This window comes from Macrobrachium nipponense, chromosome 1, assembly GCF_015104395.2.
Source record: "Macrobrachium nipponense isolate FS-2020 chromosome 1, ASM1510439v2, whole genome shotgun sequence".
Taxonomy (NCBI): Eukaryota; Metazoa; Arthropoda; class Malacostraca; order Decapoda; family Palaemonidae; genus Macrobrachium; species Macrobrachium nipponense.
Window position 1 is genome coordinate 105,535,101 of NC_087200.1, and position 15,327 is coordinate 105,550,427.

Consider the following 15,327-nt stretch of genomic DNA (forward strand, 5'->3'; position numbering starts at 1 on the left):
CTCCCTTGATATTTAATATGAAGATCTAGGATTACTAGCATATATAGACCTGATGTAGACCTCCAATCGAATGAGGAGTTTTTTTTTCTATAAAAGTAATTTTTTTGCTAGATATGAATTTTTCAATATGGTAAAAAAATAAACCCTAAAAATCAGGAGAAAAAAAAAATCCACAAAAATTGGAAAAAAGGGCTCCATTTGATTGTTCTATAATGTCTCTGAGTTATATACCAAATTCCAATGTTATAGCTTTAAAACTAAGTGAGAAGATAGATTTTGAAGGTCAATAAGTAGTTTTGAGATACGTGCGTTCAAAGTTTTCCTTTGCATTTCTATAAAGACTATGTTAATAATGATTATTATAAAATATATTTCTTTTTTTGTGTATTAATAAACCAAAACTATTTTATCTATCATAATTTAATCAAATGATGATCCCTTTGCTCATATATCGTAGCCTGGGGCACTGCTTGAGGCAAGATGGGGCACTCCTTCCTATGCAACTCTCTCCCCCCCTTTACTAACTCGGCTTATTACAGCGAATTTTCTTCTTCTGTATGTTAGCGAGATGTTTTCCTTGTATTTCCTCTTTGGCACGATGAAATTCTTGCCGAAACAAAGATAAACGTAAATGCAAGAGAATGTCAGAAGTGAAACTCGAAGGTGTACTCTTTTTACAAAGACAATTTAATAAATCATGATTATTTGAATTTCATATTCCATTTTGGGTATTAAAACACCAAAACTATGCTATTTATCATAAATGAAGATCTCTCTGCTCAAAGATCGTAGCCTTGGGCACAGTGTGACGTGTGCTGTCAGGGAAGATGGGGCGTTACTATGCAACCCTTCCTACGCAACCCTCCCCTCTCTCTTCACTAACTATGCGTATATTATGATTTTCTGTAATACTAGAGCGATTTTTCTTCGTCTGTATGTTAGCGAGATGTTTTCCTTGTCTTTTCCTCATTGGCATGATAAAATTCTTGCCGAAACATACATAAACATACGTAAAAGCAAGCGAACGTCAGAGGTGAAATCGAACGTGTAGACTACTTGAAGTTTGTGTTCGCACTGATGGTTGGACTTGGTACCTGATTGAAGTGAAGTCTCCCTTCTCGACTCTGGGAATGTGTACAGATGCCATTTCTCCCAATTTTTGACAATAATTATCAAAATTTACGATAATCTAAGAAATATTGCATTTTCTTGTACGGATCAATGTTTTAGGCTTATTGAGTTACGTTAACTAATTACCCTGCAACTACGAAAGTAAGAGGAATTTTGAAGAAATATTTTGTATACGTATTCTCAATTGCCATATGAACCTCCATGAATTTTTTCATGATTGCATTTTTCGCCCTATACCCCCATAGATAGGGGTTCCGGCCGGCCCCCTTAAAGCCAGATGCCACTACAGTAGTACCTCGAGATACAAAATTAATCCATTCCGAGGCGCCTTTCGTATCATGAGGTTTTCGTATCTTGGACCACATTTTACATGTAAAATGCTAATCCATTCCAAGCCCTCCAAAAACACCCCAGTAAATTTCATAATAAAGCTAAATTGACCTATAAACAATGAAATACTACAACAATTTGGACCATTCAATACCTAAATTAATTTTTAAAATGCAAAATATAACTTAAAGTATATTAGTGTACATGGTAACAAGAAATATACTGTACATAAAATGTGGAAGCTTACCTTTTGAGTGAGGCTATCTCCGAAAGTGGCGGCAGAGGAGGAGGACAAAAGGCAGATAACGTAAGTACGTACACTTAACGAAAAAAAAAATTTAAGGAAAACTATAAAACTAAAATTCACGAAACACATTAACAAAAAACTAACACTTAACTTTATAAAACACTAAAAAAAATTTCAACTTCATCACCACTTTCTACGTTCTGTTTATCACTTTGTTCTTCCTTTTTGCTTTTAACTTTGTTTCTTATCACTTGGTTCTTCCTTTTTGCTTACTCATGCTAATGCTGAAGGCCTCTTTAAAAAATAACTATCCAAGGAAGATTACTTCTGCCTACTTTTCACAATTTTCCTGAAAAGACTCTAGCAAGCTTTATCGAACTGCCCAAGCATACGACCTGTGCGAGCCTTTTCGGGGAGTTTTTTTCGATAAACTATTGCTCTTTATGAAAAGCGGCTAGAACATCCTTAATTTCTGCCGTTGTCATAGGGTCGTCGTCGTCCTCCTCCTCGCCGCTGCTAGAGAACTCCTCTTGAACGTTATGTTGCATGGCCTCGACTCCTTCAGGTCATCCGTCGTAAGCTCCTCTTGGTGCTCCTCGAAAAGGTAGTTTATGTCGTCTTAGTCGACGACCAGCCCCATGGACTTGTCGAGTGCAACAATCTCGTCAAGATCTGGTTCCAAAAGGGTTTCGGGATCGCCAACTGTTTCGGACTCTGCAGCACCAGCTTCGCCCAAGTCTAATCCCTCGAAGTCTCAGGCGGATACGGCATCAGGCCAGAGTTTCCTCCACGAGGAATTCAAGGTTCGCCTCAAAACCTCCTGCCAAGCTTGGTCGATGAGTCTGATACAAATGACGATGTCGAAATGCTCCTTCCAAAATTGACGCAAAGTGAGGTTTGTGGTATCGGTGATGTCGAAACATCTCTTAAAAAGATGTTTCGTGTACAGCTTCTTAAAGTTCGCTATCACTTGCTGGTCCATGGGTTGGAGGAGAGGGGTGGTGTTGGGCGGAAGAAAAAGAATCTTAACGAAGGAATACTCCGCTAGGATATCTTCCTTGAGGCCAGGAGGGTGGGGAGGGGCATTGTCCAACACCAGCAGACATTTCAGGGGGAGGCACTTCTCTTCCAAAAATTTCTTCACTGTCGGGCTGAAACACAGATTTACCCACTCCGTGAACAAAAGCCTCGTTACCCAGGCTTTTGCATTAGCCCTCCACATCACTGGAAGCTTCTCCTTCAGCACTTTGTGGGCCTTGAAGGCTCTAGGAGTCTCTGAATGATACACCAATAGGGGCTTCACCTTGCAATCCCCACTGGTGTTTGAACAAAGTGCGAGCGTAAGCCTGTCTTTCATAGGCTTATACCCAGGTAGCCGCTTCTCTTCCTCCGTGATGTACGTCCGACGAGGCATTTTTTTCCAAAAAAAGCCAGTCTCAACACAGTTGAAAACCTGCTGAGAACTGTAGCCTTCCTTGGTCATCATCTCATTGTAAGTTTTCTTAAATGCTTCGGCCGCTTTCGTGTCCAAGCTGGTAGCCTCCCCATGACGCACCACTGAATGGATGCCAGTCCGTTATGGAATTTCTCGAACCAGCCATGCGAAGCCTTGAACTCTGGGGTTGGCGTTTAAGTCCCTTCCCCTCAGTCGTCTTCCGCCTGCGCAATCAAATCGCTGAAAATAGCGCTGGCCTTGTGGGCGATTGCTGTCTCAGTTACAGTATTGCCAGAGATTTCTTTCTTTTATCCAGATGAGGAGCAGCCATTCCATCTCGTCGTGCACATGGGTCCTCTTGCTGGACAAAATAGTGATGCCCTTCAACGGTGTAGCTGCTTTGATGGCATCCTTCCGTTTAATGATGGTGCCTATTGTAGACTGATTACGGCTGTATTCCTTTGCGATCACACTCAATAGCATACCAGCTTCGTACTTCATGATTATCTCCATCTTTGTCTCTAGAGAGAGCATGCGCTTCTTTCCGTGAAGTTAAACTTTCTTGGGACCCATGACCAAGTTATCTTGTACGTAATTTACGTACAAGTTTCACAAAGTTTTCGCACAACACTATAATAGTACTGCAATGAAATCACTAACTAATTTACGTTACTAAACGAAATCGTTGGACCGAACGAATGCCGTGTGTGTACGATAAAGATGTTGGTACGAAGAGGCCGAGATAGGTACGCCACCATGTATACGTATAAGATGCATGATGGGAGGGATGCTGTCCAATATAAGAGAAGGATTTCATGGTGGTGACTAGCATCAGGAACCAATGGGAGAGCAGGAGGATGGTGGCGAGTCTACTAGTACTAAAATGGCGGCGCGAGTTTCAAAATTGTTATCCGGGCAAATCTCTGACTTTCAGAAACCTTTCTTATCTTGAAAACTTTTCGTATGTAGAGCCGTTAAATTTTTTGCATTGGCTTTCGTATCTCGAGTTTTTCGTAAGTTGAGCCTTTCGTATCTCGAGGTACCACTATACTAAATTTTTAGTACAGTACTGAACCAATACAGAACGCCATTTGTTCTGTATTTGGCTGTCAATAGGATGCAGAGGAGGTGAAGGAACAAGAAGCAGATGTCATTAAGTATACCTTTTCTGTAACAACATATTGTCCATCTTTGAAGAAGTAGTCAAGAAACTTGAAAAAAATTAAACTGTCATTGACCTCTGCCCCATTATGAAGGCTTTCAGGAACAAGCTCATGCAAAGAAAAAAAGGATAGTTTCTATGGCTACCTGACAAAAGTAAAGCTGCAGCAGCTTTCTTCATCAGAAGCAAACACTGCAAACACCGATTTTCAAGCATTCCTTGGTACTGCCATCACATATGTAGATAAGTGGTTTGACTTTTCAGAGGAAAATTGGCTGTCCTTCCTCCATCCTCTCTTACTCAAAACTGAGATGCACTTTTCTGACATGGAGAAACTAGTTGAGAAACTCTAGTTGATCAGCAGACTCATTATTAATTCATCATACAGCTCATCAATGTTGACAGTCAATGTAATTGTGGAAAGGCTAAAGGAGGGAGAAGACTAGAAGTCCAAAGGCACAGCTGCCAGGTGGATGGCTGTCTTCCAAACCTCTGACCAGACTCCCCTCCCTAACATGCGGTGTGTCCTTTCTTACATACTGAGTGTGTCAGCTTCAACGGGTTATGTTGAAAGGATATTCTTAATTATGCAAAAAAAGTGGACAGACACCAGGAATAGGTGCTCCATTGAGCTCATTAAATCCGAACTCCTTGTAACTCTTAATTTCGAACAGAGTTGTGCTGACTTTCTCACAGCCATTGAGCAGGATAAAAGGCTTCTTGCTGCAGCAAGGAGCAACAAAATATTCATGGAAAAAGTAGGAATCCTGGGAATGACCAACATGCTTGGTGTATTTCCTTGATTCACTGAAAATTTTTATGATGTTACTTTTAAATGGCTATTTGTATTTTAGTTCAGCAGTGGGAATGAATCTTTTATTTTCTTTTCTATATTACTGAAAGAATAAAATAAACTTGAAGGTATATAATATATTTTTTCATTGTGTCAGAATGTAATTTTGTTTTGAATTTCTATAGACTTGTCAGTTGTCACTTCAGTGATAATTGACAACCTCAGAAGCAAGCTTCTAGTTCTCATCAAATATGAAACATGTCTTCCTCACCCTCATGTTAGCTGCACATAGGCTTAGAATGCTCCAGAAATAGGACACATTTCAAAAATTTTCTTGGGAGCTCACAGTACCACCCAAAACCCAGCTGATAAGACTTGCTTCATTCGCCATAACTTTTCCTCCTTATACAACTCTCGGTATATGTTCTGTATTTTTCTGAGCTCAAGGTGGCAACCCTACTCACATAGCAAAAGTTCTATCCTATAGTATAAGATAGTAAGATCAGGAATAAACTGGCCAGAAATCATTATCTTTCAACTTACCTTCTACCCTAATGTTCTCAAAAGTACAGGAAGTAAACATAGTCTGGGAAGAGTTCAAGGTTATTCGATTTCGTATGAAGTCCTCTAAATCCACTCCATCTACAAGGCCAGTTACCTGAAATACCCAGAAAGGAAACTTTAAAGGCAGCCGTATAATCTAATCCTACCTGGTATTCCCCTTTAATCAACCTGCCTTAAAGAACAGTTATTTTACAAAGTCCTCACCCTGTTTATTTTTAGCTAATGAAACCATACAATGTATAGCAATGTCCTAATCTCACTTATTTCATTTCAGTTTAAGCTACAGTTTTCCACCTGTTCAAATAAACTGTAAAGTATACAGTAGTTAAAAATTCCACTCTGACAAAAAAAAATTTTCTTTTCCATAACCCTTCATACGCTAAAACTTTCACAATTCTTTCCATCTCTTACCTGCAAATCACCAAGGACCGTGATAGGGGCAGTAAATCTAAAGTCTCTCGCCAAAACATCAGTTCTTGAAAGGGCTACCAAGTTTGATACTGGAACTCCTCCCAATGATCCTGAGTGATTGATTTGATTTGCTCAGATTGGAAAAAATAAAATTTCAAATAACATTAATTCCAAGATATGTCAGCCAACAAATTTTTAGGTGCCTTTATAACCAAGAAGCTTTCAATAAAATTACACCTATAAGCAGTCAAAACCAAACAGACCCAAGCAAGTTTAATATGCAAATGTTCCAAAACAGTACATTAACGTAACCGACCCTATTTTACCGGTTTTAAGTAGAAATAGCAAGAGTGCGATTAGTTCCAAGTTTACAATTTAAGTGATTTACACCTCTGCTTCGAAACTCAAATTCGCTATAGTGTGCATTTTCATAAAAAAAAATAAAAGGGGGGGGGTGGCTTGGTACTTAATGTTTGCTTGGGAGTCTATATGCAATCTTATAAGTTTGTTTCAAGAATCCATGACACTTAACCCCTTTCCCACCAGACAGAGCTAATTAAGTCGCAGTAGCTCGCATAGAGCTCGCAATCTATTTAAAATCCATCTAGGTCCATTCTAACTTTTTTTTGATGGGTTTTGCATTTGTATACATGCAGTACATCATGGCTCCAAGGCAAGTTAATTTTCTATAGAACACACAAGGCTAGTTTTATTATGCCTGTCACATTACAATAAGTTGGGGTTCAACTACTAGGCCAAAATGCAATCATTTGGTAGCCTAATTGCAATTTCTGGGTCTACCTGTGTTCGCCGGTGAAAAGGATCCTGCGGCTCAAACTTCTAGTATAAATAGGTTCTAAATATACCAGAGAAAAAAGCTAGCATAGTATGCTGAAGTTACTAACCTTGCGTGAACACCCTAAGGGCGTCAGGTATCAAGTACAAGGCGAGTGGAAGCCACTATTCACAGGTCTCCTGCCAATTAGAGGTTTCCTTTCCAAAATCCCTCTCATGGGGAGAGCCGTCGCAATGGCTACTACTTCCCCCTCGCTACTACTGCTACTACCCGACCCGAGCGCCATCTTCAATCCTGTTTTAGAAATGGTGAACCTAAGACTCATTTTTTCTTGCTCATGGTTAATCGTGCATTGTGCTTATTTCGTGATGGCTTCTTCAGAGAGGACTCCTGCACCAAAGTTAAGTACCCCAATTTCCGTTTTTCGTAATTTATAAGGTTGCGGGACTTCCTAAATTAGCCTTTGGCCCCGTAAAAAGTGTTGCGGGGAAGTCTGCGTCCCCCCGCCATTTTGAAAGCATGAGCAAGAACGCGTGGGAATTAGGTACGCACGTCCTAGCCGAAATAGGAATAAATCAGATGATATTCCATTAAAGGTACCTAATTCATGTGTTCACCTGTTATTATTATTAGAAATTAAGTCGTAGAGGTACCGAACGCGCTCATGACATACTCTGGGGTAAGCCTGGGGGCTAGACAGAGGGCGTTCAAACTATGTTACCCGGCTACCCCCCCCAAGCTCATGAGCACGTCCGAGTCAACTCAACATTATATATCATGTTTGATAGGCTATGAGCAGTATTACTTAGTAGGAGAGAGAGAGAGAGAGAGAGAGAGAGAGAGAGAGAGAGATTGAGAGAGAGAAGAGAGAGAGAGAGAGTAGAGAGAGAGAGAGTAGAGAGAAGAGGAGAGAGAGAGACAGAGAGAGAGAGAGAGAGAGAGAGAGAGAGAGAGAGAGAGAGAGAGAGAGAGAGAGAGAGAGAGAGAGAAACTCTTCCCAACGTAATTTTGCATGAATTATTATTTACAAAACAAATAGATGCAAATATTTCTATACATTAATTTACTGAAGAGGTGGAAGAGTTGCCACACATTAGTTCAGCCCAAGTAAATTAATAAAGTAGGCTAACTGTCCTTAACCATTACCCTTTTGCCTCTTTCCCTGACAGTTAAAGCTCTTCAGAGGAGATATCATAAGAGCCCCCCCCTCTCTTTCATATTATGGGATCTATCCTCCTGGCCAGTCTGAATCTAATAAATTAGAGTTTGGTAAGTTTAGTTGAGGGCTACTGTCCGCATAATGATATCCTAGAGATTTAACCTGAAGTTCCGTGTCTCTAGCGATCTCGGTTAGTCAGTTAGATCCATATTTGTTATTTTCCCAAAAAATATTATATAAAAACCCCTTGCAACTCTTCCATAGTGCCTCGTTACTAAGTATGTATGTATACCCACTATTGTCATTATGCAATACTGTACTACTGTACCATAAAAGGTCTGGTTAACATTCGTCTTGGCCTAGCCTCCTTCGGTTTAACCCTTCGTAGTAGGCTATGCCTCTCGATCGAGGGCCACCCCAACCAGTTGCTGTACCAACCACGACGGGCCATAGGCCCAGTCACACTACCACCCCTACAGTGGTAGCCTACACAACCGCTAATAGGTAGCCACCTCTGATCGGGCAGGTGGCCAGACTATCGACCACCCCCCTCCCCGCCGCCTACCCACTACTAGGCTCGGCCCAGCCAAACCGTTGTAAGTCGTGGTATTAGTACTCTTAGTAAGGAACGGCCGCTCGAGTTTCACATAAGTGGAAGGAGGGGGAAGAGTGTGGGGGGGATGAGGGGTACTCAAGAGTTCAGAGCTTAGTGTCCCCCGGCCTCGCCGGATGACTGACATCGCTTCGGGTAGTACATACATTGCTCTGTCGCTCTGTTCTCTTTCTCCGGCTCCTCTAACCATGGATTTGGGGCAGGAGCCTTGCTCCCACCCCCCTCAGTAGAGGTAGGCAACGTTAGATATGGAATGATCTTCCCCTGATCCGCCACCTCGGTCCGTTCCAGAGCCAGTGGCTATGACAAGGAGAAAAGAGACTTCAAGTGAGCTAAGCCTTGAGGGACCTTACAGTGAACAGCTCCGGACCCTTGCGGTGCCGACTGAGAGTGACTCGCCCTCACATCCGCCACCTGAGTCTTGCATTAAACCTGCCATAGCTCAGTTCTCATTCTTTGGAGATCATGTAGGTGCCTACGTTCATTCGTAGCCTTCCGGTCCGGCCAGCCATACAGAGTTGAGGTCTGTCCTCCTCATAGTCCGGCAGATATCGGATCTCAAGTATTAGACCTACATTGAACCCAGGAGCGGGATCGAGAGCAGGCAGTTAGATATTAAATAAAAAGTTAGTGAATTGAATATATTAATGAGTAAGACTAACTATCTAGTTTAAGTTGCATACCCTCACCAGAACAGCTCCAGCCCTCCTTGAGGCTGATACTCATTAATAATTACTATAACAGAAGGTGCACTGCCAGTCGACTGGGTGCTCCGCCTCCCTCGGCGAGACCATGGGGCACGAGGTGTGCCGCTCCCAAGCGAACTGCTCCGTCCCCTTTGTAGGCGAGTAGGGGCAGCTTCCATACATGGTTTGGTACCCGGAGGCATGCACCATCTGTTATGAGATGGTGATGCTTCTTATGAATGAGCAGGTAAGCATCTTAATCCCCTTTTTACATGATGAAAATTGTAATAAACCGTGTAAAAATATTGTTTAACAAACTGGTTTCCTATGTCGGGAAGGTTAATTCCCCTTCCTCCCCGACAGACTGCTGAGGTGGTCAGCCAGAACGCCAAGACGGAGCTGAAGCGCTGGGTCTCCGGGTATGGGAGGAACACGCCAACGGGTCACCCCTACATCTTTGACGCTAGCCTCGGAAGACCCTTTTGTTCAAGGGGTACCCTTCTGCGTAAGTCCAGCCACGTCTGGCGGCTCCGATCATCAACCCCATCCGGGCGGAGACGACCCCCATGACGGACAACCAAGAGGATTTGATGGCGGATGTGGCTGCCATCAACATCCATAGAGAACCCATGACCCCGGGAGAGTAGGTAAGTGAGGCAGGTAGTCTCCTTAGCCCAACTCCTCCTACCTCTTCTTTCTGGGGCTGCTCCAAGTCCACCACTACTTGGGACAGCTCACGGTCGGTTCGTCCCAAGGAAACGTCAGCGGCGACTGAGTCACCTCCGGCCCCAAGGCCGTCGACATCTTATGACAAGTCGCCTGCTGCCAAGGGTTCTCTCCCTTCAAAGGGATCAAGATCAAAGTCCGACCAACCCAATCCGACCGAGTCCGGCGTAGACCATGAACTGCTCGCTAACCTTCTAATGACAAGGGTTAGGGAAGCAGTAGACGAGAGGTTCGAGTCGTTGCAACACTCCTCCAGATCAGAGGTCTCCGGCCAGTCAGTTTCTGACATGGTGGCCGAACAGATACAACCCTTACAGGAAATAATGACCGGATTTCTCCACTCCAGATCTCTGCGCTGGCTATGGCAGTGCCGGATGCTTTCAAACTCCCACCCTTCCACAAAAATAATCCGTGGCGGCTTGCTATGCATGCCCCATACGTAGATGCGAAACTAAATATTGAAGGGTGTGGGACCCGGCCACTGGAAGACTCCGCTTTTCCCGAAAGAACTCCAGTCCCCCTTCCCAAGGTTCGTCAGACTAGCGGAGCACACACTAGTGAGAGTGGACAAGGTCCCAAAGGAGACGGATCTTCCCAAGGGACCAAGCCCAAGCTGTCTGGGCACGCACCATGGCTGAATGGGAGTGCGTTAACATCAGGTTAATGCCTCACAAGAGCACATACTATGTTCGTGACACCGGATAGTCCCCCCGTCGCCCTGCACCGACAAGGTGGCAGAGTTAACTCTCCGAGCCATAGCGGAGGACAAACCTCTCCCGGCTTTAAACGAGAGGGGCTACCTCCCTTCCCCTCCCTGCGAGTAGAGAATTTTGGAACGAAGCCCCGGCCACGTTTACGGCAGGTAAACTGGACACTGACTGTGCCTCCACCTTATTCTCCGACAAGCTGCCTAACCTTCCGGATAACCTGATTAAGACTGAATTTGAGGCTAGATCGAGACTAGCAAGGTCTATCAACTCTGTCACCTCAGCGGAGTTTGTAGCCACGACCTACAGGGACTAACAGGTATTCCAGGTCTTGACGAAAAGTCTATTACAGACTTTCCAGTCAGACCTATATGATTTTGGAATAGCAAGACAAGCTTGCAGGAAATACATCCTGGCGGAGGCTTCCATCAGACATGAACCCAACAGACTGATAAAGGCATCAATCTGGGGAGAGAACCTGTTCCCTCAGGTAGCGGTAGACAATGTCTTGCGGGAAGCCTCTAGAGCCAACCAGAGCCTCCGGGTCCGGTGGGGACTTTCCGTTTGAAGCACCCGGACATCAAGCTAGGGCAGAGGCCGAGAAGGTACAATCCCTATAAGCCCTCTCGACCTCAGATGATTGTTCAGGCAGTCCTGGGAAGCCCTCAACATCGAAGGCTCAGCCACAGCAGCAGTTTGTTCTGCTACAGACTCAGCTGGCCCAGCAACCCTCAACCTCCACAGCCATCATGACCTCCCCCGCCTTTAACCCCGCCTATGAAGCTAGGGAATCATTTCTTAGCTACAATAGGCATGCGGGTAGCAATAGAGCCAGATGCAGCTCACGGCTATGGAGCGGCTCAAGGGGTAGAGGATTCCGAGGAGGAAGAGGGTACAAACCTGCAGCCAACCAGTGAGAGACCGCAGGTAGGAGGGAGATTCTCTCTTTCGAGAACATTGGACCTTCAGTCCATGGGCGCACAGTATAATCTCCAAGGGCCTGGGATGGAAATGGAAGAAAGGGCCCCCACCACCAATAAACTACTTCCAGATCCCAACAGCGGACCTGGTAGAACATACCAAAGATCTCCAACAAAAGAAGGCCATAAAGAAAGTAAGGAGACTAAAAATTCAAGGACATCTGTTCACTGTTCCAAAGAAGGACTCAGACAAAAAGTGATTCTGGACTTGTCAAGGCTCAATTCATACATTCTTTGCGACAAGTTCTGTATGCCGACTGTCTTATGCAGACAGTCTCGCAGGTGCGGACCTTACTTCCCCGTGGGGCCGTCACCACCTCTATAGATCTTACAGACGCTTACTATCATATTCGATAGCAAGGAACTTCTCTCCGTACCTAGGCTTCAGGCTAGGGAACAAAGCTTACTCAGTCATATGCCGTTCGGGCTCAACATTGCGCCCAGGATATTCACCAAGCTAGGAGAGACTATAGTCTAAGAACCAAGGGGATAATGTTGATAGCCTACCTGGACGACTGGCTCATTTGGGCAGCCAGTGTCGAGGAATGCCGCAGGTCGACAGCCAAAGTAATAGAACTCTTGGAGTTTCTGGGATTCCAGATAAACAAGGAGAAATCACGGCTGGAACCGGCTTCCCACTTTCAATGGTTGGGAATCCAATGGGACCTAATAAAACACAAGCTATCCCTTCCACCCAGGAAGGCCAAGCAGATAGCTGTGGCTACAAAACGGTTCCTCAGGAACAAAAAGGCCTCTCGTCGTACCCAAGAGAGAATCCTCGGTTCACTACAGTTTGCATCAATAACAGAAGTCCTACTAAGAGCCAGATTGAAGGATATCAATAGAGTCCGGAGGAAGAGAGCCAACATCAATCTCAGACAAAATCTCTAAGACAAGATCTCTGCAATTCCACCCATCCTAGCAAAGAGGCTTCGCCCATGGACGAAGCACAAGAACCTAACCAAGACAGTACCACTGCAATTCCCTCCACCGTCTTTGACAATTCACACAGACGCGTCACCGAGTGGCTGGGGGGGATACTCTCAGTACAAGAAGGTTCAAGGGATAGGGTCAAATATGTTCCGCCAGTTCCATATCAATGTGCTAGAAGCTATGGCAGTTTTCCTAACCTTAAAGCGACTAACTCCGGCCAGAAACAGCCATGTGAGGATATTCTCTGACAGCCTAGTGGTGGTACACTGCATAAACAGAGGTTCCAGGTCAAGCAAGTTGAATCACGTGCTGATTGCAATATTTGCTTTGGCGGCGAAGAGTCATTGGCACCTGTCAGCAACCCATCTGGCAGGAGTCAAGAATGTGATCGCGGACGCACTTTCCAGGACTACTCCACTAGAATCAGAGTGGTCCCTGGACAAGAACTCATTCCAGTGGATTTACAATCAAATCCCGGATCTTCAAGTAGATATATTCACAACAGAATCCAACCACAAGCTTGCCATGCTATGTGGCTCCCAACCTTGACGCTCTAGCCTATGCCACAGATGCAATGACCATAGATTGGAACAACTGGCAGATGATTTATCTATTCCCTCCAGGTTATCTTCTGATGAAGGTCTTGCACAAGCTACGATCTTTCACAGGACAAGTAGCATTAGTGGCTCCCAACTGGCCGAAAAGCAACTGGTTTCCGTTTCTTCTAGAGCTGAAGCTCCAACCCAAACGGATCCCTCGCCCGGAACTGACACAGACAGTACAAACTCAACTGTGTCTGCTTCAAGAATTCTGAAAGCCCTAACTTTATGGACTTCAAGAAGTTTGCAGCCCAAAAGGACGCGAGTATTAATCCATGTAACATTGTATTTATAGAATCAGATTAAAGATTAAACTCTCAGGCAATATAATTCGGCTGTTAAAAAATTGGCCAAATTACTAAAGGAATCACGAGCCCACAAAATTACCACAAATCTGGCAATTTCGTTCTTTAGAACTATTTGAGAAATGCCTAGCCGCCAGTACTATTACAACAATCAAGTCCGCTTTGAAGAAAATTTTTCATGTCTGCTTCAGTATTAACTTGTCAGATGCATACTTCTCCTCCATTCCGAGAGCATGTGCACGCCTAAGACCAACTGTCCACCCACAAAAGGTCACTTGGTTCTTTAATGATTTACTTAAAATGGCTTCAGACACTAAATGAATCCTGCTCATATATAACCCTCCTAAGAAAAACTTTATTCTTAATGGCTATGGCCTCAGGTGCCGGAATATCTGAACTTTCAGCTCACGAAATCCAGACCACATAGATTTCCTCCCGCCAGGGGAAGTACTATCATCCCCAGACCGGAGCTTCCTGGCCAAGAAGGACATACAAAATAGATGGACTCCATGGAAAGTCATCCCTTTGACACACGACACATTGTGGCCTGTCACTACCCTTAGATCCTTCTTAGCCAGAACCTACGCAACATCATCAGGTCCTCATTTCATTAGAGGAAAAGGTGGCACAATCTCGCAACATCATCAGGTCCTCTTTTCATTAGAGGAAAAGGTGGCACAATCTCGCAACATCATCAGGTCCTCTTTTCATTAGAGGAAAAGGTGGCACAATCTCGTAAAGGTATTAGACAACAAATACTCTACTTTATTAAACAAGCCAACCCGGATTCAATCCCACATGTCCATGATATCCGGGCGGTGATTACCTCTATTTTCAAAATATGAATTTTGAGAACCTGAAGAAGTATACGGGTTGGAAATCCCTAGTAGTTTTTAAGCGCCACTATTTAAAGAATCTAGCTCTTAAATTCCCAGCAATTACTGCAGGGAGCATAGTCTCCCCCAAATAATGAATCCTATCAGTCTTCTCTTTGCCCCTTTCTCCTCCCTAATACTCTCTCCTTCCTACCTGCTTCGCTCTTACTCCCCACCATACCTCTCTCCTCTGGGTTGTGAGGGCCTGGGGGTCATCCTGCCACCAAATCTTGTACATAAAATAATTGGTTCCGGATTGTTTTTACGGACCGGACTCTACATATTCTGGAAATGTGATATTACCTGGATACCGTCAATTATATGATATCTTCAGGCTATTACTAATTCTAAGTCATAGTTTAAGTCATAGTTTAAGTCCTAGTTTAAGTCTTAACATAAGTATTCAGTAAGTTTAAATGAGCATTGTAAATATTAAGTGAGTAAATTTAAGCTAAAATGAAACCCCAGGTTTCATTAACTCCTTCCTTATAAGATTACTTGGTATCTAGTAGGCTTGGATAGGCATTCTCTGGTAACTTTTCACCAGCGAACACAGGTCGACCCAGTAAAAGGATTTTGACGAAAGAAAATCTATTTCTGGGGAGAGACCTGTGTCGCCCAGTGATCCCAGCCCTTCTAATTAAGTTCCCCACCCTTACACCAATCAAAGCCAAAATGTCTAAAAAATTCAGGATTGCAGATGGCCCTCAGGTCGGGTAGTAGCGAGGGGGAAGTAGTAGCCGTTGTGACAGTTCTCCCCCACGAGAGGGATTTTGGAAAGGAAACTTCTAATTGGCAGGAGACCTGTAAATAGTGGTTTCCACTCGCCTTGTACTTTATACCAGACGCCCTTAGGGTGCTCGCGCGAGGTAGTA

At 44.0% G+C, this 15,327-nt stretch overlaps 1 protein-coding gene across 1 annotated transcript in view; it reads right to left on the reverse strand.

The window, feature by feature from the left end:
* LOC135219519 (uncharacterized) overlaps positions 1-15,327 on the reverse strand; it is a 189,724-nt gene that overhangs the window by 10,538 nt on the left and 163,859 nt on the right. Inside the window, exons 32-33 of the mRNA XM_064256349.1 lie at positions 6,074-6,183; positions 5,642-5,756 (exon numbers count right to left, since the gene is read on the reverse strand). Coding sequence (XP_064112419.1) covers positions 5,642-5,756; positions 6,074-6,183 — 225 coding nt within the window. The remainder of the gene's footprint in view (positions 1-5,641; positions 5,757-6,073; positions 6,184-15,327) is intronic.